The 22,706-nt window shown below is 36.1% G+C and overlaps 1 protein-coding gene and 1 long non-coding RNA gene across 7 annotated transcripts in view; one reads left to right on the top strand and one right to left on the bottom strand.

Moving 5' to 3' along the window:
• LOC134297100 (uncharacterized) overlaps positions 1 to 1,332 on the bottom strand; it is a 132,878-nt gene extending 131,546 nt beyond the window's left edge. For 4 of the 6 annotated variants that reach the window (XR_010003829.1, XR_010003832.1, XR_010003830.1 and 1 more), the window contains exon 1: positions 1,081 to 1,330. This is a non-coding gene — a long non-coding RNA (uncharacterized LOC134297100). Of the gene's footprint in view, positions 1 to 1,080 lie in introns of all 6 variants that reach the window. The other 2 variants (XR_010003833.1, XR_010003828.1) reach the window with 2 other exon arrangements.
• Positions 1 to 22,706, top strand: part of cntn3 (contactin 3) — a 286,640-nt gene that overhangs the window by 42,263 nt on the left and 221,671 nt on the right. Inside the window, exon 2 of the mRNA XM_008105362.3 lies at positions 15,389 to 15,522. Within this exon, the coding sequence (XP_008103569.2) occupies positions 15,468 to 15,522 (55 nt within the window). The 5' untranslated portion in view covers positions 15,389 to 15,467. The remainder of the gene's footprint in view (positions 1 to 15,388; positions 15,523 to 22,706) is intronic.

The raw sequence follows: 22,706 nt of genomic DNA, 5'->3' as shown, positions 1-22,706 counted from the left end.
AATGTATAGATAGATGAAGAGATAGAATAGGAATCTAGAAAATTTAAGGGAAAACAGGGGTATGGGGAGGAGAGGAGAAGGAGAGAGAGAGAAAAGAAGAAAAAAACCAAAAAAAAACTTTGTTTGTGTTGACTTCCCATCTGTGCTTTGGAGATTGATCCTTCGATTTCTTTTTTTTCCTGTTTATTAATTTCAGTCCTCCTTCTTTATATGATATTTATATATAAGACAGATCTATGTCAAAGTCCAATTTTCTTTTCCTCATAAATTCTGAAAAAATTTGTCCAGTCCGTTTTATTTTTCCTGCCTCTTATCTTTTGTGTTAGGATATCTATTTGTATAATATCTAGTACTTTGAGTATCCATTCTTCTGGTGTTGTCCCCCCACCCTTTCCATACTTTTGCTAGTACAAGTCTGGCTGCAGAACATCCTATCTTGGTTTTTATTTAATGTGGAATTAGAGAATCCTAATAAATACATTTCTGGTTCTAATTTAAATTTAATTTTTATTATTATGTCATTTGGTGTACTGTTGCCCAATATTCTTTAATTTTCTCACAGGTCTACCATTGATGGTAAAAGGTCCCGATTTCCCCCACACACACACATATTTCCAGCATAAATTTGAGTTATTTTTATTAAATTTTGCTAATTTTACTGGAGTGTAGTACCATCTGAACTGCAGTTTACTGCACAACTGCACAACCCATGGCACAACTAGCCAAAAGCATCTAGCAAAGCGCCTCCCTCAAGGAGGCACACCCAAGATGCCTGGCAGTGGTGCGCAAGGGAGGCAGATTGGACCCGGGATAAGGGGTTTGAACCCCGCTGGCTAGCTGGCCAACAAACCCAATCCAATAAGAAATTGATACAAAGAAGGGAACAACAAAGCATCAGACTGCTTTGGAGACTCTTTTCACTCCCAAAAGGAAAGAAGCAGATTCAAAGACACAAGACAGAGGGGAAGGTAAGCAATCAGTGAAACTAGTAAAAAGTGGCACAAAGGGAAAGAATTTCCCCAAGGATAAGGCTGCTTAGCATAAAGAGAGGGGGAGAGATTTAAAGACAACAGTACTCACCCGAGAACCTCTCACAGGGAAAAACAAAAGAAAAATGAGCAGCCATTACCGCGTCCTTGAGCAGGCTTTGTTTAGTCTACTGAGCTCCGTCTTCATAACAAATTGATCCATAGAGCTTGAAAGCCAGGATCTAGAAAACCAACTGGAAGGGGATAGGCACTACAGGAGATCAAATCAAGTAACCAGGGTGGACACAGAGCTACAAAAAGCTAAGAGTGACAGGAAAACCCAAAAGATAAAGCAAAGTAAGAGAAAGTGACGGAAAAAGAAGGTGGAGGAGGCCTGAAAGAACCTTCCAAAATAAAGAACAGGAAACACGAAAGGACTAGAAAGGTGAGAAATCATCAGGAAAGAAGGAAAGCATGGAGAAAGAAGACAACAATAACAATGATAGAAAATAAGATGATAGACAAGACAACATAAACAGGAGCAGGAGGGACAGACAGAGAGGAAGATAGAAAGATTCAAAAGCCACAGGATTACAGAATTACAGAATCAGACAGCAACGATTGAAAAAGGACAGAGACATTGATAATTACCTAGCAAAAGAAGGATTAGAAAGATAAGAACTTAAGACACCCCTAAACCAAACTTAGGATAAAGAATGTAGAGAAAAGAGAGTCTTAAAGAAAGACAGAGAAACAGATAACACAAGCATATACACAAATATTGAGAAACTAAGAAACAATGTCTAGCATAAAAGGCAAAATCATGTCTAATCCAAAACTACAAACAAAAACAGATTCCCTCACTGAGGAATTAGACTTCAAAGAAATCCTCACAGAAATTCAGAAAATCTCTCAAAAACAAGATGAACAACACCAAAAACAAGATGCACAAAACCAAAAATTACAAGAAAAATTACAAAACCTAAGACAGGAGATCAGAGAAGAATTGAAAGTAATGAAGGAAGATTTAGAAAAGGTGAAAAAGGAAAACCTAAAGATGACAAAAATGCACGACAAACTAGACAACAAACTAGAGAAATTAGAACCTCTTCTGTTTCTGAGAGACTGGCCTGTGTCTTAATATAGCGACTTCTGTAATTTAAATATAAATGCAAATTGCTGATTAGTTGAAGGGACAAGATGCAGATCAAAATGTGATAAAATGCTAGTATTCTGAAATGATACTGTATAGAACAGCTCTTGATTTGTCTATGAATGTGAAGAAGCACTACATTTTTATTTCTTGCTTGTTATTGAAAGCACTGTGCTGCAGTGGTTCTGGTCATACCCCTCAGGCAGTTTCCAGGTGGTTGCACTTGGGGATAGCTGTTCCGTAAAAAAGGAGCTGTTATGTGGTGTCCCACAAGGTGCCATTCTATCCCTAATGCTCTAATATTTACATGAAGCCGCCGAAAGAGATCATCCATAGGCATGGGTTGGAGTGTTATCAGTATGCTTATGACAACCAAATATATTTGTCCATGTTTTCAAAAACAACTTCAGCTAAGGATAGCATGTCTCCTCTGAATGAATACCTGAAGGAGGTAATGGGCTGGATGAGGGAAAACAAATTGGAACTGAATCCAGACAAAACAGAGAACACTCAGTCCCAAACAATCTGCCCCACTGGACTGTCATTTTGCTGTCCATGTCTCTGTTGCTGCTGCCAGATAGATGTAGAGCTCCATGAAATCCCTTCACCACCACATACTGACATCAGCAGAGGCACCCATGTAAACAGGAAGATGGTTATCATGGGCATGGCTGTTGATGTCAGCACAGGGTGGTCATAATGGCCAGGAGCTCTCACAGTTCTGCAGCTATCTGGCAGCAGAAGTGATGGTGACATGGGCCTGATCCATCCCCTTTTATTATGCTAATGAACACAGAGAAAAGGGGTTTACAGCCGCCCCCAATGGGACAGTAAACTAATCCACATGACGCCTGTGTTGAAAGTACATGGCTGCTCTGGACTTTCATGCAAATTTCAGAGCATTCACTGACATTTCTCAAGGCAGGGCTAAACCAGGTTAACCCAGTTTTCCCAACAATAAGCACTGAAAGTGACAGAATGTCATGAACACAGCTAGGAGAGACCACAAAGTGAGTGCCCATATATCCAAGCCCCCTGCATGTTTCCTTAGATGTGTTCCTATGGTTTGCTGAAGCCTCAAATAGACAATAAGGTTTCAGGAAGAGGGCTGAGTAGAAGGAACTGCAGCAAGGAGTCCTTGAAAAAGGTATCCTTATTGTCAAGAGCAACTGGAAGACCCTAAGAGCTGTCATCTCAGTTGTGAGTGATTGACTGAGATGGAGATCAGAGTAGCATGTTCTGAGAGCAAAGCTATTGAGGGCTTTTTTAACTGTAAAGACTCTTATGTATTAGAAATGAAACTGAGGGCATTTAACCTAAGTACATTTAAGCAATCTTCAAGCAATTATTTGAAGAGTGACACTTTATTCTCTTATGTAAATAGTTTCTTTACTAAACTTCTTAATTTGTTCATTTTATAAAATGTGTCTCTAGTGGTAATGTCAATCACATGTCTATGCCATAGAAACCAAGGTTCTGTAAGGTACAAAGAGGTTATTTGGTAGCAATAGTTAAAGTTATTATAGTAGAAAAGATGTCCTCTGATATATTAAAGTATATTAAAACTTCATTGAGTAACTTTGTAGACCTAAGCCTCAAAGTTTAAAAAGGTGAATATAGGTGAATATAGTACGTGAGCACACACAAGAGATTTTAGATTGAAAAATTCTGGGATAGGTCTATATGGTGATGGATATACTTCATATCATTCTGTGCATGTATCTTAGGATGATTCTACTAGATGAGTCCCTATTTTTTTAAGAACATATGCAAGATGCTTGGCAATTTCATATTCCCATCTGCTGTCTGCCTTCTGTTAACCCCTACCACCTTTTATTACCAGCATTTTGTTAAGTTAAAAAAACTACACATACACACACACATTATAATCTTTGCACACTAAAGTAAAAATATTTTCTAAATCATATAAGCTGTATACCTCAGATGAACTAATCCTTCTGTTAAACAGTTCCCCTAAACAATATGAACTGCTTTGTCATGCAAGATTAATTTAGGTAATAATAATAATTATTAACATAGCATTTTCTGATTTCATATAATCTTCTCTATGGTTTGGAGATTATAGCTGTGCAATCCTCCCCCCCCCCATACTAGCTTCTTTTTAGAGCCATATTGCTGTAAATGAAAATAAAGATTGAATGAATGGCAAAGGAATTCTGCAGTACTAGGATATATTGTGAATTATAAGTGAATTTCTCTTCTCAATGTTATATATTTGTCTGTGAAAAAAATCCAAGTTGCAGAAGAATGGCATTTAATTCTGTGTGAGGTGCAAAATCACCATTCAGATCGAAAGTCTTCAGATGTTTTTGGAATATAATGGAAGCTGTAGTTTGGTAAACTTTTTTTAAAAAAGGGATGTGGCTGAAATATTATCTACGAAGCATTCAGCTGCTATTTATCAACCTTTAAGTTAGCCAACAACCATAATAAGAAACACAACATAAGCATCTTGACTATTTCACCAGGCTTTGCATAACATAAATTAAGGATCTGTCATCTTTCCAAATATAAAAGCGTCTGGCACAAAATCTACAGAAAGAATTACAGTCCTGTCCATCTGTCACAAGAGATAATGTTTTACTTTAGAAATTCTAGAAAATAAATCTGGTGAAGAAAATGCAGTGTAATACAGTTACTACTTTTAGAAATGGGATATTAAACATGAGCATAACAGAGATCGTAAATTCTTAAAAGTAGAAAAACTATGTTTAATTTTTAAATATTTGTGGGTGTAGATATTCTAAAATGCTTTTGTCAGTACTACAAGTTTTTTAGAATATTTTGAATGTGTACACAAATATTCCACCTATTCAGCTCCTTTCAGAGGTCATCCACAGTCACATTTCCTTTCTATGGTTAGACTGAAATGGATCAATAACCTATCTCAATCTAGGAACAACTTAAACCTGGGGCACTCCAATTCCTTGCCAAAAATATGATACTGAAGACTAGGTTACAATTATCCCACATGCTGGACTTTACGGAGGGCTTTATCACTACCTCTTTTAGGCAGGCTGATATTTTCCCTTTATTTGTTCCCTTCCTCCATCGTTCTGCTGTTCTTACAATCCACAAAGCCACTTTGGGTTCCACCTTTGTGTTCACTAAAGGAGAAAGATGGAATACAAAATAGATAGATAGAGCCAATGATCCCGCACGCATGTAGTGGTTATCACATCCTTGGTGGTTCATCCACAAACTCAGGCCGAACAAACTGAAAAAACAAGACTCTTAATATACATGGCAATTTTCATCACTTTTGGGATTCTGTCCATATCCCGAGGCAGCACAAACTGAAATGTATACAGTTACAAAGAAAAAATGGGCCAACATAGCATTCACTAGACCTGCTTCAGCTACAGCATCAAAGTCCAGCTAAGTCCCAAAGAATTTGTCTGTAGATATTGTGTAGATTCTTCACAGTAGTGCTTTCAAGTAGTTTGCATTGTCTTTTTGTGGACCATTTTATAACAGGCACAAGTTGCACAACCATTTTCAGGACACTTCCTCTGGATGACTCTGTGTAGTGGTTCTCATTTCTTCAGGGATTCTGTCAACAACCTTAGGCAAAGCAAATATGAATCATTAATTTGTGATTACTATCACAAAGCAGATCTTCCTCTGGGCAGTTGCTCATTTGGATCTTTATGTCATTGACTCTTCAACCTTTAATTCATTTGGAATACTGGCAAGCTGCAGCATGTAAGATGTAACCAAGGTGTTAAAGGGTCTGGATACCAAACACTGTGAAGAATAATTGAAGTATGATTCGTCTGGCAAAGAGAAAACTGAGGCATAATATAATATCTTCAAATATTTGAAGGACTGTCATATAGAAGATATGAAGTTTGTTTTCTGCTGTTCAAGGGGATAGGGTTCAAAGCAATGTATACAATAAAGAGAAAGGAGAACCAAACACTAGGGAGAACTTCCTCATAGTCTGGATCTGCATTGCCATATAATGAATTTTGAGCAGCCACTGCCCTGGAGAGAAGGAGGTAAGTGCATCTGCCTAGGCCCAGAAGCAGATAAAAGGTCTTAGCTCCATCCCAAGTGCCACTGCTTTGACCTCAGAAAAAGAAAAGAAGACACAGGCACAGCATCATCATGCACTGGGCTCAAAAAGATATGAAAACCCACATCTCTTTCCATCTGAGCTGCCATTGCCCTAGCCTTGAAGTAGTATCTGCTGGATTCAACACCCCCCCCTTCCCACATTACCATCCCCTTTTCATTTCATGTCATGTTTTGATTAGATTGTAAGCCCAGTGTTCTTCTTTATTAGTAAAGAACCATGTACAATGCTGTATATTTAGATAGTGATGATGGACAGGAGTGTAAGTCATTATTTCAAAATATCTCATTGGCTTCAGACTTAAACAAAAGTGATGCTACTGTTAGTTCATTCAGCCCTCGTTTAGCTTTCCGATGCTTAGGTTGCAGTCCTTAGGTGCAGCTTGTATATTTAAATACAGTAATTGAATGATCTGCAGAATGCTGGCCTTGCAGCTACAGTTTACAATTTGACTTTCTTAAAAGGACTATATAGGTATAGCACAATTATGGAATATTTTTAAAATGTTGTTAAACAAATTTTATCTATGTATCTATTTTTAATAAATTACACTAAAATGTTCTTTTTATTATTTAACTTAATCAGCTGAAATTAATCCACTCTTTACAACCATAAAATGTGCTTATTAGGGCAAGCTAAAATACAGAGTCTGCAAAATAATAAAATGCAAAGTAAAGCAGCATAACATTTATTATATTTCAATTTTAATTTGGGTCATTTCACATCTCACATATTTAATATTCTATGTAATCTTAAATAATTACATGGAGTGAGAAAGTGTGTAATTTTCTTTTCATCTAGGTAGAAAAGCTTTACACTTTTTACCAAAAACATGTTGTTGGGCAACAAAGGACAGTGAAAGTAAGTTCCATCCCTTTTCCTTTGTGCAACAGATTGCAGGGAAAGTGGAATGGAGGCACTGGCCTGTGTGAACAGTGGACCAGTCCAAATTAGAACTGGTCCAATTGTTCACACTAACCCAAAAGTTCAGAGCTGTTCTTGCATTTTTGGAAATTCCCAGATCATTCCCCAACCTCTGTTAACACTGAGTTTATCCCTTATTATAGGCAGGAAATCCTTGGATGTTGTGTGGACACCCAGGAGCAACTTCTGGTCTTATTTGAGGTTTGTGTAGAATTATTCTCAAGCCCCATCTACACTGCCATATGATGCAGTTTCATAATGCAATTTAATTGCATTATATGTGTATACTGTTATAAAATGCAATTCAAAGCAGTTAAATTGCATTATAAAACTGCATTATATGGCAGTGTCAATGGGGCCTCAGACCAAGTAGCTCAGGCATGGGCAAACTTCAGCCCTTCAGGTGTTTTGGACCAGGGCGCTTCCAGACAGTGCCAAATTGCGGGACCTCAAAGTAACTTCACATAGAGACCTGACAGTCCCACTGCATAGTCCCCTGCTGTCCTCACAGCTGTTTTTTTTAAAAGGCAGATTAAGATGTAGGGTGGACAGGGGACATCCAATGGAAGTTTTTTTTAAAAAAAATATCATTCCAGAGATGCACAAATGCGCATATGAGATCTGAACTGGCATCTCTTATCTGGAACTCCAAAATCTGAAATACTTCAAAATCTGAAATACTCCAAAATCTGAAATTGCCCACATGGGTGGCTGAGATGATGACACTTTTGCTTTCTGATGGTTCAGCATACACCAACGTTGTTTCTTGCACAAAATTATTTAAAAGATTGGTATAAAATTACCCTTGGACTATGTGAATACATTGTATATGAAATAGAAAGGAATTTGGTATTTAGACTTGAGTCTCATCTCCAAGATATCTCTTTATATATGTATATGCCAAAACAGGTGTTCCAGAACTGAATAATAATAATAATAATAATACTTCCATGATTCAAAACATTTGTGGTCAACCTGAAAAACCTTTATATTCTCCATTATCTATGGCCCTCTTAAATAGCACACTGAAATACTTCTCCAAATGTTGACCTAAGACTTTTGTTTTTGTGTGCGTCCAAAATATGGAACATTTTTCTCCTAAAGACTTTCCTGGAATCTACGCTGTTTTCTTTTACATGCCAGGTGAGAAAACCACATTGTTTACCCAGGACATTACTTTGCTGTTAATGTTGCATCTGTTGCTTTTTGTTGCTTTTTAAAACATATATACATATGTAAACAGTATAAACTTTCATTATATCTTTTTGTGGTGAAATGTAATCAAAAATAATGTTTATACTAACAAAATCTCCTGTTGCAGTAAAATCTTATTGTTGAAGTCTTTAGGGGACATTGCCTGCAGATGCAGACTGAAAACCATTTTCTAACTCTTGCGAGTGGCATATACTGATTTTTTTTGTATTTTTTTCAATACTCATTTTTATAATTTATATTTTTCACATTGCTAAAAATAACTTTCTCTTTTCTCAACTCTGTGATAAATCATACTCAGTGGTTATTAATGTCTTTCATGTCATTGGGATAGTAAATCTACTCAGGGTTTTGTGAAAAAAATTGAAACAACCTATCCAGGCTGTTGGATAGGAGGCTATAGTTTGGTGAGAGAAGAGTGAATATCTTATAAAACTACAATGTCCACGATTCAACAGCTTTGAGCTATAGCAGTTAAAGTGATGTCAAACTGCATTAGAGTGCATCTACAGTATATATACATTCTAGTCTAAGGGCCTTTCTACACATGCCACAATTGGCTATGCTGATCTGGAGTGGGGTATGATCAGCTCAGGGCATCCCATGACTTTTAAAATGCAGGATAAGGACATGTTAGGACAAATTGACCTCATATGTTATGTGGATGCCGTGGAGTTTATTCACCCTCACCACAACTAATTTTGCCCATATGAGTTTTGGATAACCACCCCTCCCTGATGATACCGACATAACTAGCACTTTTGGCCCAGTTTCCTCTAGATCTTATCCAGGATTTTATCATTATGTTTTGTATGTGATTTTTTATGACTTGTTTTATTGTTGTTTGACTTGTTTTATTGCTTGTTTTTATATTGTTGATGACCGGGCTTGCCCCATGTAAGCCGCCCCTAGTCCCTTCGGGGAGATGGGGCGGGGTATAAAAATAAAATTATTATTATTATTATTATTATTATTATTATTATTATTATTATTATTATTATTATATAGAAGTGTAGTGGTTTGAGGGGTCTTACACTCAAACCACTACACCACATTGACTCTCAGAATAAGGTATAGTCTAAATTATGAAGTGTCTCTCTATTCTCTCTCTCTCTCTCTCTCTCTCTCTAAATATTAAATAATAGTGATTTAAGAATTAAAAAACACTGAACTATTTATATCCCTATCCCCACTTTCCTGGAAGAAAGCCCCATTGAAATCAATGGGATTTTTGAGGCTCCATCTACACTGCCATATAATCCAGTTTCTAAATCCAGATTATCTGCTTTGAAATGGATTATATGACAGTATAGATCCAGGTTGAGTAAACATGTATATGGTTACATGGACAACTGATCTACATTCTAGAACTGAAAAGGATTGTCTGATTCAGTAGTTTGAGGGAATGAGATTACATTTACGAAAAGGCCTATTAAAATATGTTCAAAGAGAAGGAAAATATATTCCTTTACTTTTCTCCTTTAGACACGTATATTCACCATTCAGCTTCATTGAAATTGCCTGTGTACTGCAGAGTTCCCAGCTGAGATGTGATTTTTAATCAGCCACAGGCAACCCCACAACTACCACCTCTATGGCTGCTTTCTGATAAGCAATACTGAGTGAAGAACTAATGAGACCCCCAAGGAGCGAAGTTTCTGTCTAGTATTCTCATCCTATCCATGCCTTCTTTTTGTTTTGGCATAAACAATTGCTTAGCATGCAGTTAGCTTTAGCCTTTATCACACACCTTTTTGTCACAAACCAGCCTGTTCTATCTTCGTGAGTCACCAATATTCTGAATATTTTTGTATTTAATATATGGGATATTGTTCCAGTCAAAACTTTGTTCTTTACGTGAAGACAGGAAGTGCATCTATACCTTCAAATGGATGCAGTTTGATACCACTTTAACTGCTATAATGCAATGCTATGGAATCATTGGAGTTGTAGTTTGACAAGGTCTTTAGCCTTCTCTGACAAAGAGTGCTGATGCCTCACCAAACTACAAATCCCAATATTCCATAGCATTGAGCAATGGCAGATGATGTTGATGATGATGATGATGATTAGTATTATTTATACCCCACTGTTTTCTCCACAAAGAGACTCAAAGCAGCTAGTGTCAAACTGCATTAATTTTACAGTGTAGATGTACCCACTCTTGTGTAGCACTTCATGTTTTTATAAATTAATATTTAACAATGTTATGATATTTTTAACATTGTATTTGAATCTATGGTTCAGTTGTTCTGTCTGATGAAGGGTTGAACTTAAAAATATATCACTTATCATGACCATTTTCATCAACGTTGGAAAGGCAGTCTTTCACCCACTTCATTTGTTGTTTGACAGGATATTGTGGAAAATAAGATAGAGCAATCCATAATACTAGTTATTTCGCATTGCTCTCATTTTCGCTGTGTTTTCTTGACCTCATGATTCCCAGCCTGGCCTGCATAGCAAATGATTTCATGATTCACTTGGATTATTTCAGGTTAGAGAAGCAGGTGTAGACAGATAAAAATAGCCTCAAAAGAAATACACAAAATGGAAAATTGGCAGTGAAAAACATTGAACAGGACTGAAAAATGATGGCCACTTAAGATGGTTAGAGAAATGAGCTTGGAGTTGAGATCACTTCCCCAAACTATTGCAGAGCGTTCAAGGATACTCCAGAGGCAACAGTGAAGGCATCAACTAACACCACAGTGGAATGAGAGGAAAAGGAAATCTTGTAGTATACAGAAGGTGGTAGTGAAATTGGATTTTCCTTGCAAAATGGTGTATCACACTTGGCATAGGTAACTTTTTAAAAATCCCAACAGTGTCTACTCTGTTGTAACTACAGACTGTGGTTAGCTTACATGAGTAAGTTCATTTTTTCTAGTGTCCTTCTGAGTTTTGCATATGCATTTTTTGCATAGTGCTAAACAATTATTAATCCTTATGCCCCAAATTGTTTGTTCTGCCTGAGAGTTGAGTGATCAAGATATCTTTCCCCAAATAAAATGGATGCAGAAGGAAGAATCCATATCTTTAATGAAGTGGGCCCTTGATATCTGCTGGGATTTGGTACCAGGAACCACATTGATACCAAAATCCATACATGGCTAAGTTCCATTCTCTTCAATGGCATAGGAAAATTGCCTTATTTATATAAAATGTCAAAAGCAAGGTTTGCTTTTGGGATTTTTTTGTGTAGAATATTTTCAAGCCATGGGTGATGGAAATCTGTAAATGCAGGACAGTGTTCCCTCACTACTTCGCGGTTCACTTTTTGTGGATTTGCTGTTTCCCAGTTTTTCAATAAATTCTAAAAGACTATTATAAATCATAAAAAATTACAATTTACAGCCTAAGGAAGGGAGGAAGGAGAAGCCAAAAGGAGAGAAAAGGAGCCCAAGTGGCAACGCGAGGAGAAGGAGGTGATTTATCAACACACGATTGGTTGATAAAGACTTAAAATAGTGTATAATTACTAAAATAATGTATAAATATTAAAATAAATATAGTGTCCCTACTTTGTGGATTTTCACTTACTGCGGGTGGTCCTGGAACCTAACCCCAGCAATAAGTGAGGGAACACTGTATCTGTATACAGAGTGCTGACTGCATTTTTTGGTACATTTTTGTGGCATAATTCAAAGGTGAATATTTAATTTGATTTCTTATACTAATGGTATATTAGTAATTTTGTTATTTTACTGTATGTATATGATAGCTATTACTATGAACTACTATGGAAACGCTGATTGCGAAGGGCACATAATATAAGCTGCTCAAAATATATTTTGTTGCTAATGACTCTGGATGGCAGTATAATACAAACAAGCTGTTTTGTTTTGTTAATCTAATACTGTATGAAATATAGAGTTGGGTTGTTGTATGTTTTCCGGGCTGTATGGCCATGTTCCAGAAGTATTCTCTCCTGACGTTTCGCCCACATCTATGGCAGGCAATCTCACAACTCTTTTTAAAGTCAATTTAGGAAAACAGAAGCTTTAGTTCATTTGTTTGGCCTTATCTACACATGCTGTAAAATCCAGAATGATGTGGATTATAAGGGGGTGGCTAGAAAACGTATACCCTAATGTGTGCTGCATCCACATGGTAAAAATTTGTTTACTGAAATCGGTGATAAAATGCACTATAGCTGATCAGTGCATGGATGCTGCAGAACAGAAATTCGGAATGAACATGCACAGCACAATTTGGGAGGAACATGTAAACAGCACCACCTCTGGAAAATTCAGATAAAGTAACCAGAGATGATGCTCTCAGAAAGTTTAACAAACACCTTTTCCTTCCCCCCCTGAGGAAAAAAATAACTTTCACCTTTTTGTTTTCGAGTTGGAAGATGAGCTCCGTTGCTGATTCTCATTTGATGGGTTGCTGTAGTCCAGCACATTTTTCCAAACGGGATATGAAAAAATTTCCGTTGGATCAATTTGGCATGAGATGAGTTTTGTGGATACCACAGGAGATTTTCAGTTCCTGGGATGCATGTGGAGACTTTCCAGAGTGGAACTGGATTTCTTGAATCCACCTTGTGATCCAGATTATGTGGCTGTTTGAAGCAGCCTTAGGCCCCACCTACATTGCCATATAATATCCAGATTATCTTCTTTGAACTGGATTATATTGCAGTATAGATTCATATAATCCAGTTCAAAGCAGATTATGTGAATTATTTGCCTTAATAATCTGGATTATATGGCGGAGTAGAAGGGGCCTTACCATAAAGTCGTGTAGACTCATATAATTTAGTTGAAAGCAGTTAATCTGCATTCTGAAATTGGATTACATAGAAGTTGGATTACATACATTGGATTACATAGAAATTGGATTACATAGATCCAGTCTTAGTCTGCCCTCTTTTGGAATTAGAATCCTCTTTGGAATGAGTAGCCATTTCTTTCTTTTCCAAAATTAGATCTAGAGGAATCCAAAAAAAAAAAATCTGGGAGAAGTCAAAACTAGAAATTTTATTCTATTTTTGGATCAGAATTTTTCAAAAATGAAGCTATCACCTGAAATGAGTGAAAGCTGTTTCATTCACCTTCACAGGAAGCTATTTGGGTGAGATGCTTAGAATCCTTATGCCAAACCAGTTGGGTTTTGTGTCATGTGGTATACCACTTTTATACAAATGAATTTATGACACTCCACAATATCTGTTGCCACAGACATTTTGTGATGTTGGAGTAATTAATTCATTTACACAATTTATATCATACAAATGAATATATGATTTAATGTTAGGAAAGAATACAAAAGAAAATCAATTAAATTAAGCATGCACTCTTAACATGCACACCAAAATAAAAGAACAATCAATTCAGACAATAAATAAAATAGCTCTGGGTAAAAAAAAATTAAAAGGCTTTTGATGTGCTTTCTTTTTTTCTTCCTTTTTTGGATAGCTGCTGATGTTAGTTGTAGCAGATTGGATACTTCTTAAATTAAATTTCAGAACTCATTCGAAATCTGCTTCAGTGTGTTTATGGTTATAATTGTCTGAGAGACTGTGTCAGAGAGCATGCTTGAGTGCAGCAAGCTATCTAAATACTTTATACTTGAGCCACATCTTGGCGCTTTTGGCAGTAAAGGTGTATTTTCTTTCCCTTGATTTTCCTCCTGGAAAAGTCTGTTTAAAAACATGATGAGTATTGAATACATTCAGAAAATTGGTTTTGTACTATATAATACTGTTTTCAACATATTCATGCTTATTATATACTTTGCTAGAGGATTCAAATCATGAGCAAGGCAATGCAATAATATGAAATAAAAATAGCTTGTTTTTATAGTTGTATAGCAACCTTCTGTGTTAACATTATCTATTTCAAAGTATTGCATGCTCAATTTCTCTCCCCCTCCCCCCTTCTCTATAGGTACGTACCTGTACAGTAGTCAAATGCTTTAGCTGCCAGATCTTTGTGACGTATACTTTTGCCATGTCTGTTTATGTGTTCATTTGTTCGGAATCTATCCTGATTAACAGATGTAAATTAGGAATATTGTTATAATACTGCCCTGCCTAAGTATCAAGAGCATGACTCATTTCCCTAAGTGTCTTTAATATGATAATCACTGGATAGCTATCATTAGCATTAGACAAAATTTACCAAATTCATTGATGGTTTTTGCTATTGAGAAAGAAGGGCAGATATTTAAATTTCTTAGATAATGATTATGGGTAAAGTAATGTACATTTAACAAAAGCAGGCAAGTACAGGCGTTAAGTCAAACAAAAACTTCACAAATGTGTGACCACCCTGAAGATATCCACTACCTGTGGATAAAAGAGTTGGCTATTATCTGTAGTTGTGCTGTGTGTTATTTCTCTGTGGAGTCTGCCCTAAGCTTAGCAAAGCTTGAGTAAGTCTGTTGATGGGATTATGTGTACACTTTAAAAATCCGGTCTTTGCTTGACTGAACCTACTGTACCACTGAACATATAATTTATGCCATTGTATTATTTTTTCTCCCAGATTCGAGAATGAATTTGCATGCCTAAATTACTTTCATTGTAAAACCAGTATCCTGCTGAACATGTCACTAGAATTCCAGTGTAGAGGTTATGAATTAAGTAGTATGCCTTAAATTATTATTATTGGAGTATAATGTGTCTGGTCTAAAACAAATTGTGGATTCATGTGGATGGCCTTATATAGGGTTCTATTTAGTTTTGTACTATCTTGCCACATAATATCATGGACAGTAAGTTGGCATGAACAAAAGCAGAGTTTTTGAAAAGTAAAGTTTGGGATATTGAAACTGCATATTTAATCTACTGGAGTTGCAGACTCCCTAAGGCACTAAGAGTACTTGATTACTAGCTGGCATGGTATGTGATACTCTAATTCCAATTATCGTTTTTTACGGAGCCTGAATTGAAGAGAGAATAATTTCAAAGGTTTTGACGGACTGTCAGTCTGTCACTTCTGAATTTTAGTGTGACAGGTAACTTGGTTTTAATGTGTTGAAGCCTATCATTAAATTATTTTTATATTCATGTTTTAACAGATTAAAGGTTTTGTGTGGACAGCTACAAGTTGTGTTCATTTGAGGCTGGACAAGAACTTCTAACTTTTGGCAGCTGAAGATGTTGTTACTATGGAAACAAATGTTCCTGCTTTCCTTTATTGGCTGCTTTGGAGGTAAAGATATATGTTAATCTATAATTTCTAAATGAGAGCACTAGTTGAGTAATTTCTTTGAAATAGTATGCTAGAATAGTAAAGCTAATCCTCTCGCTCCATTAAAAGTAAGTATGTATTATATAACACAAAAATGTTAAGAATTTTTGATATTTTTCAAAAAAAAAAAATCTCAGGCATTGTTACTTATGTTTCCAGGGAAGAACACATGAGTCTTAATCCAATTGTTATTTCCAGCTATAGTAGCCCAACTGAATCCATAAAATCATAAAAAATATGTGTTCCCACTGATAGAGCATTTCTACTCTCATTGAGAATATCATTTGCATTTGGCTAGATGATGGTAAAACAGGCACACAAAAGCTAGGAGGGACTCCCTAAAAAGTTTAAGATAAAAAGATACTGTGTTGACTGTGTGGTGATTGTGAGAGAATACCCTCACAGTCATATAATACAAATAATGCTTAGATACTGAATATATAAGCCTAAACTTTAAAATATGATATCCAAATCACTGTGTAAACAATAAGTTAGAAGTATAGGTATGCAAGTCGTATAGCAGCAATAGCAAACACAGTTTGAAAATTTCTAGGGAAGTTCTGTAACTGTAAAATGGTTTCTGCACAACTTGACAATGCATTTCTTCTTGAAAATAAGAAACTCTAATTGGATGAGGTGAATGTTGAGTTGCTGTTTTTTAAAAAAAAAAATACATAGGAAAGTGTACTGTGTTTTATGCAGATCTTACCCAGACAAAATTCATCTTAATATTTTATGTACTCATGAATAACCAATACAATATAAATATATTGCTGCGTATGATTTAGCTACTTGAATGGAAGAAGTCATGACTTCAAGAGGTAAAATACATGTTTAAGTCACTGACAACAGAATTTATATTTCTGATGGGCATCATGTATGTATCTCATTCAAAGACTGATAATTAACTTTCATCCTATTTCAAAGCTTTGATAGAAAGATCAAGTAAAGTTGGACCTCCACACTTGTAGGTTTAACTTTTGTGAATATGATTAATATGTTTCTCTCTAGCAATCTCGAGGCCCTCCAGTGTGATTTTAGGGTCAGCTTCTTGCAGAAATTGATCAGAGAGACACCCTGGAAGACCTAACTATTCCTAGAGCATTGTTTCCTAAGGTAGACAACTGTCTGATACTTGGAAATTTGCATGGAACTAGAAGGACCAACACATATGTTCCTGTATAAGGAATTTACATCTGTCTAAATTTAATTTTGTTTTATCCTTCTAATCTAAAGTCTTTGGAAATTTGGCTGATCTTTAAACAGCTGATAGGAACTTCACATAAACTCAAATGTTTATACTTCAGTTAAAATATAAAAGTTTGCAGTTTCTGTGATCTTGATGCATGAAGATAAATTACTTTCTTTTCTTTCTTTTAAATTTTTTTTATTAACATATATAGAAAAAGAATACATCGAAAGAGTGAGAACAATTATTGAATAGAAAGTGAAGGAAAAAAAGAGAAATAGTGAAGAAGGGAGGAGAGAGAACTATAAAAAAGAGGGGAGAAAAAATATATGAAAAGAAAAACAATAAAAAATAGTGAGAAAAAAAGGATAATGGTGACCAAAAGGAAAATAAAATAAAAATAAATAAATAAATAAATTGGTCTTGACTTCTTTCCAGTCCTTTGTGGTTTGGTTCTTTTCTAATTCTGCAGAATATTGTTGTATTACTGTATCTCTCCCAGTAATTATTTGTTTCATCTTCTTCTAAAATACTTTTCTACCTGATCCCAGGTTGTTTGTTTTATAGGGTTACCCGAGTTCTTTTTAATCAAAAAAGTCAATTTGTCCATGTCCTTGATGCCCATCAATTTAATTCACCATTGATCTGGGTCTGGCATTTCTTCTAGTTTCCAATACTTTACTTTCAAAGGGAGCACACAGTGGCTCAGTGAGCTAAACCCTTGTGCCGGCTGGACTGTTGACCAAAACAGTCCCGTGGTTCAAATCCGGGGAGAGTGGATGAGCTCCCTCAGTCAGCTCCAGCTCCCCATGTGGAGATATGAGGGAAGCCTCCCACAAGGATGGTAAAACATCAAACATCCGGGTGTCCCCTGGGCAATGTCTGGGTGTCCCTTGGGCAGACAATTCTCTTACACCAGAAGCAACTTGAAGTTTCTCAAGTTGCTCCTCACATGAAAAAAAAGGCAGATGGGGGATCTGCTGTCATGGGGTGGGAAATCCACATTTGGTGTTATGGCTACTCTAGGTTGGGCTTGAGTTTTGTAGTTGCCAAACCTCTGATGAGATTGAGCCCAGCACTGACAGGACACTTGTTCAAGTCATGGCAGCTGCAAGAGAAACAGTGCTAAAATCAAAAACGGATTTTCTGCCTCTGTGGCACTAGATCCAGCAGCCAGCCTTGGATCACAATATTTGAGTATGTCTGTGAGGGCTAGAACATCTATTGATGTTGTGATCACAGAAGTTAGAATGAATTAAATAAAAGGTTATTCATCCCATTCACCTTTCATAAATTAAAAAAGCATAATTATACCTCCCAAACTTCTCATGTTAACTTGTGCATTATCAGTCCTTGTAATGAGGGATGCACTCTTCCTCTACTTTCTTCCTTCTGTTGTTAAACATATAGCCTTATCACAAAAGGCAAAATAAGTTACCTAGGATGCTTCTGCCCCAGTTCACCCATGGGGCCCCATGCCACCCATCATACGACAAAGGGTGACTTTCAGTGGGGCTCCATGGGTGAACTGGAGCATCAGTGTGGTAGGGGGCTGCTGCTGTCAACATGGAGGCAGCCGTATGTTCCATTAGGAACAACAGGGTTGCTCTGGGCATCAGCCACATGGTGACGCTTTTCCATGTGAGATGGGGAAGCATCCGCTATTGGCCGGGGTGCCAGGATTGCCCCGCTCCTGCCCTGATTTGCTGGTAAAGCTACATGTAATGATACCCATAAACATTTTCATAAGCAATAGGGACATAATTTGATATTTGCTTCATAACCTAGTAGAAATGTAAAGTGCTGTTAGATTGTTATAAAAGTAGAACATTAAACTATCCAGTTGAATTAAAAGAGCAGAATAAAATTCTTGCCATTGGAAGTAAATAAGATAATTAGTTGCTAGGCTCAATAATCAAGCTTCCTACAAAGTGTTCAATTTAAGAATTTTTTTTATAAAAAGTGATGCTACCCTGTTTCCCTGAAAATAAGACATCCCCTGAAAATAAGACCTACTAGAGGTTTTGCTGAATTGCTAAATAATAAGGCCTCCACCGAAAGTAAGACCTAGCAAAAATTTTGTTTGGAAGCATGCCCAGCACCCGCCAAACAGAACACTATAGCATGCAGGATTGGTAAATGTACATACCAGTTATACATGGAAATAATGGTAGTAACAAGACATTCTTGATAGGATTCACAGTTAGTCTGGTTTGGTTATGTTGGTTTGTGATGACAACTACTGTACAGTACATAGTAAATGTTCATTTTTTTCCTTCAACAATAAATGTGAATTCTTCTCCATGGAAAAATAAGACATTCCCTGAAAATAAGACCTAGCACATCTTTGGAAGCAAAAATTAATAAACTGTCTTATTTTTGGGGAATCACGGTATGTAAGCACACACTAATGTGCTTAGGCCACATTTTCCTGTTCGATATTAATCTTGTTTTCCATTAGACATTGTTTCTTATGCAAACAGCCACTTTGAGTCTCCTTCTATAGAGAAAAAGTGGGGTATAAATAAACATAATAATAAACATAATAATAAACATAATAATAATAATAATAATAATAATAATAATAATAAACGATACAAGCCGTGCTTGAATGTCTCCTCTGTAATAAATCACATTCTGTTCCAGCAACAATATACACATAATTTATAGTGCAAGGAAGGAATTTCTATAACAGCGAACACAAGTGTGCACTGTGAGCCATTAAATGGTCATTTACTGCTTTCCTAGCAACTCTGGGACCTGCAGGCACTTTATTATAGTGGTCCCAGTGCTTCCCGCTCAGTAAGTAGAATACTGTTCAGTAATATAGCAATTAATACAGAGTTCCCCATAGGGTTCTGCTCTGTTGCCTCAAACAGCTATATGAAACTACTTGGGGAGATAATCCAGAGTTTTGAACTGAAATGCAATTGATATCTCACATGCTATATCCATATGCTGATAAGACTGAGCTCTATAACATTTTGTTACCTGAATCAAAGGAAGTGGTTGACACACCCATGAATATTTCCCTGACCTTATTAGTTGACTGCTTTGGGGTAAACAAGCTGAGACCGTCAGAACAAACTGTGTGCACTAATAGTCAACTGAAAGTTGGAAATGGAATGCCATCAATTTTATATGTTTGTGTTTCTCCTAAAAATCAGGTTGATATAGCTTAAGAATGCTTTTGGTTCCTGCCCTGTTCCTGTATATTTTGCTGACTGTTCATAGTAGGGAACATGTTTGCAGACTGCATGTATTGTTCCAATTTCAATTGTTAAATTAAACAACAAAATATTTTCTCCGGATATCAAAAACAGTTCTTGCATTTATTAGAATAATTTTATACAAATTGTGCAAAATCTCAATAGCCACTGCCTTATTGTCCAAACTTCTACAAATTTGCAAATGAACCAGTTACAAATATACTTCAGATTACCTGCTTGGTTTTTTCCTATCATCAAACAGTCTGTCTGTGCTGGGTGTTTATTTATAATTTGAACAGACAAACATTTTGTAAAGAATTTCTCCAAAAATGCAGAAACCTACACATAATGCAGAAATTATTTATCTTTTAACAGACATTTTTGATTTATTCAGACAACTACTTTTATTGAGAACAAGAAATTCAGCTAATACTTTTCACATTCCTAGATAGAAGTAATTTTGTAGAACTGCTGTTTAACTACAACTAGCTAAGTCTGAGAATATAGCTTATGGAAAATATATATAAATGGTATAATGACAATAACATGGTATCATGGTTGTTTTTAATGGTACACAGGATTGATGTTGGAATTTATCTCTTTGGGAGTTCTAATGGTAAAATAAACAATTTGCAAAACAGAACAGGATTCAGTAGTAAGGCTAGCTCAAAAAGTGCTGTGAGATTTTAAGTGTCCTTTTAAATAACTTAAATAAATTACAGGGCAGTCTTAGGCTGGATCTGTACTGCCATATAATACAGTTTAAAATATATTTCTATTAGTCTGTTTAGTTTTGCTATGTTATGCATAATTTACACTTACGTTGACTAATAAAATGTCAAAAGAATGATCCACTAGCTTTTGAGGTACAAGAAATTTAATTTGAAAAATGTTACATTTATTGAAGATAGAATTTTAATTAATATATTTTACAAATTATTTTTACAAATTATTCATTAACAAAAACATTCTAGCTTATTAATTCACTGTCAGCTTGAATAAAATTAAAATATGGGTTGTAGGAAACTTTACCCCTATGTATGTGACTAATAATTCAATCCTTGTTTTGTTTATTCTTGTCCCTAAAAGGTTTTCAAGTTTCATAAGCATAGATTGAAATGGCAGGGGGAAGGCTTGAAGAGATGAAACAAAGAGAGTTCCTGAGGTCTGCAAAAGTACTGTTTATTTTCAATTGGCCAAGTGAAATTTGGTCCCTGCTGGTTATCCAGGAAACAGGATAGCGAACAATAAGATTGCCTGGGGTTATATATCATTTATAATCATATGCATGCATCATATAGGCATCATTACATGCATCAGAAATGCTCATTTTACTCTGTTTCCAATAGCATATTTTAACTTCAAGACCTTTGACCTTCCATTAGTGCCCCTGTCTAAAGAAGCTCAATTAGCACCCCATCCTGTACTTCTTAGTGCCAGGATGTCTAAGGCGTTTATCTTAGAGATAGGAGGTCTCCTGGTTAAGGGGGGGGGGGTATGGGGCTTGACAATTGCCAGATACCTCCACATTTCTTCCATAGACCCTGGGCCTCATCCGTGCATTTTAATTTTTGCTATAGGAAGGGAATGTATTTTCAATGGAGTTATATTCATACATGCTCCTGTGTTTTTATATATTTCTAATTTCTATTTCTAATATGTTTCCATTCAATATATATTGTCCAATACAAGAATTATGTTTTTCCATTATACCTTCATCAAGATAAATAGTGTTTTTTGTCCTACAATATAACCCCTACCCATCCCCCCGTACCCATCGGGGATAAGTTCCCGGATTTTGCATGGATAAGGAAACCACAGATAATACTGAACCCTACTGAAATGATAGACTTCTGGATGAAGAATACCACAGAGTTGTGCTGAAAAACCTAGAAAATGGCTACAGATGACATATTTTGTCAGATATGGACAAATGAAATGTGAATAGCACTTCTGCAAATACAGAAATCATACTGTACTAATTCAAACCATTCAAATACATCTTGAAGTTGTATCTTGCTTCTTTCCTCCACCATATAAAGCCATATAGAACCTTTTTTTTATTCCGGTATATGGCTATAGTCTGAAACAAAAGTGTCTCCAAACCAAGAGAGTCTATACAGCAGGCTAAAATGAACACATTCTTCCCATTCCCATGACAATTCTTTTGTCAGTACCAGTACCACAAATATTCGGAACCTTAACTTTTATCACCCCCAGTGATAACCGGTGTTAAGGGAATATATAGCACATCCTTTTCCTTTCAAACATTCCACATTCCGGGTCTAGACCCTCCTTCAGCTGCTGGGATTAGCATCTGACAGAGCTGATGCAGAGCTGGGTGAAAGAGTTAAATAGAACGGCAGATACAGAAATTGGTGAAGGCATCCATTATTGCTTATCCCATGCTGCTTAATGATATACATCTGATACCTGTGACCTGTTGCAAAGGAGGAGCAGGTACAGCTGGTAGTCACTAGTAAACAGATTCTTAAGACACTTAGAGTAATATAATACCAAAACAAGCTGACTGCTGCATTTTTTGTTGATAGTTTTGATATAATGTTGCTGTGCTTTAAAGGAGGTGCACAATTTTGAATATTTCCTGGCTAATAAGCCTGAGTCAATAGCTCTTCATTGAGAGATTTTAAAAGCTTTTTTTATGTAATCAGCTAAATTCTGGAGAAATGGAAAGGCTGCTACATGTCACTTAAAAACTCTGACCTCTAAGAGATGGACTTATTTCG

This window comes from Anolis carolinensis, chromosome 2 (assembly GCF_035594765.1).
Source record: "Anolis carolinensis isolate JA03-04 chromosome 2, rAnoCar3.1.pri, whole genome shotgun sequence".
NCBI lineage: Eukaryota > Metazoa > Chordata > Lepidosauria > Squamata > Dactyloidae > Anolis > Anolis carolinensis.
This window is presented reverse-complemented; position numbering and strand designations above follow the sequence as displayed.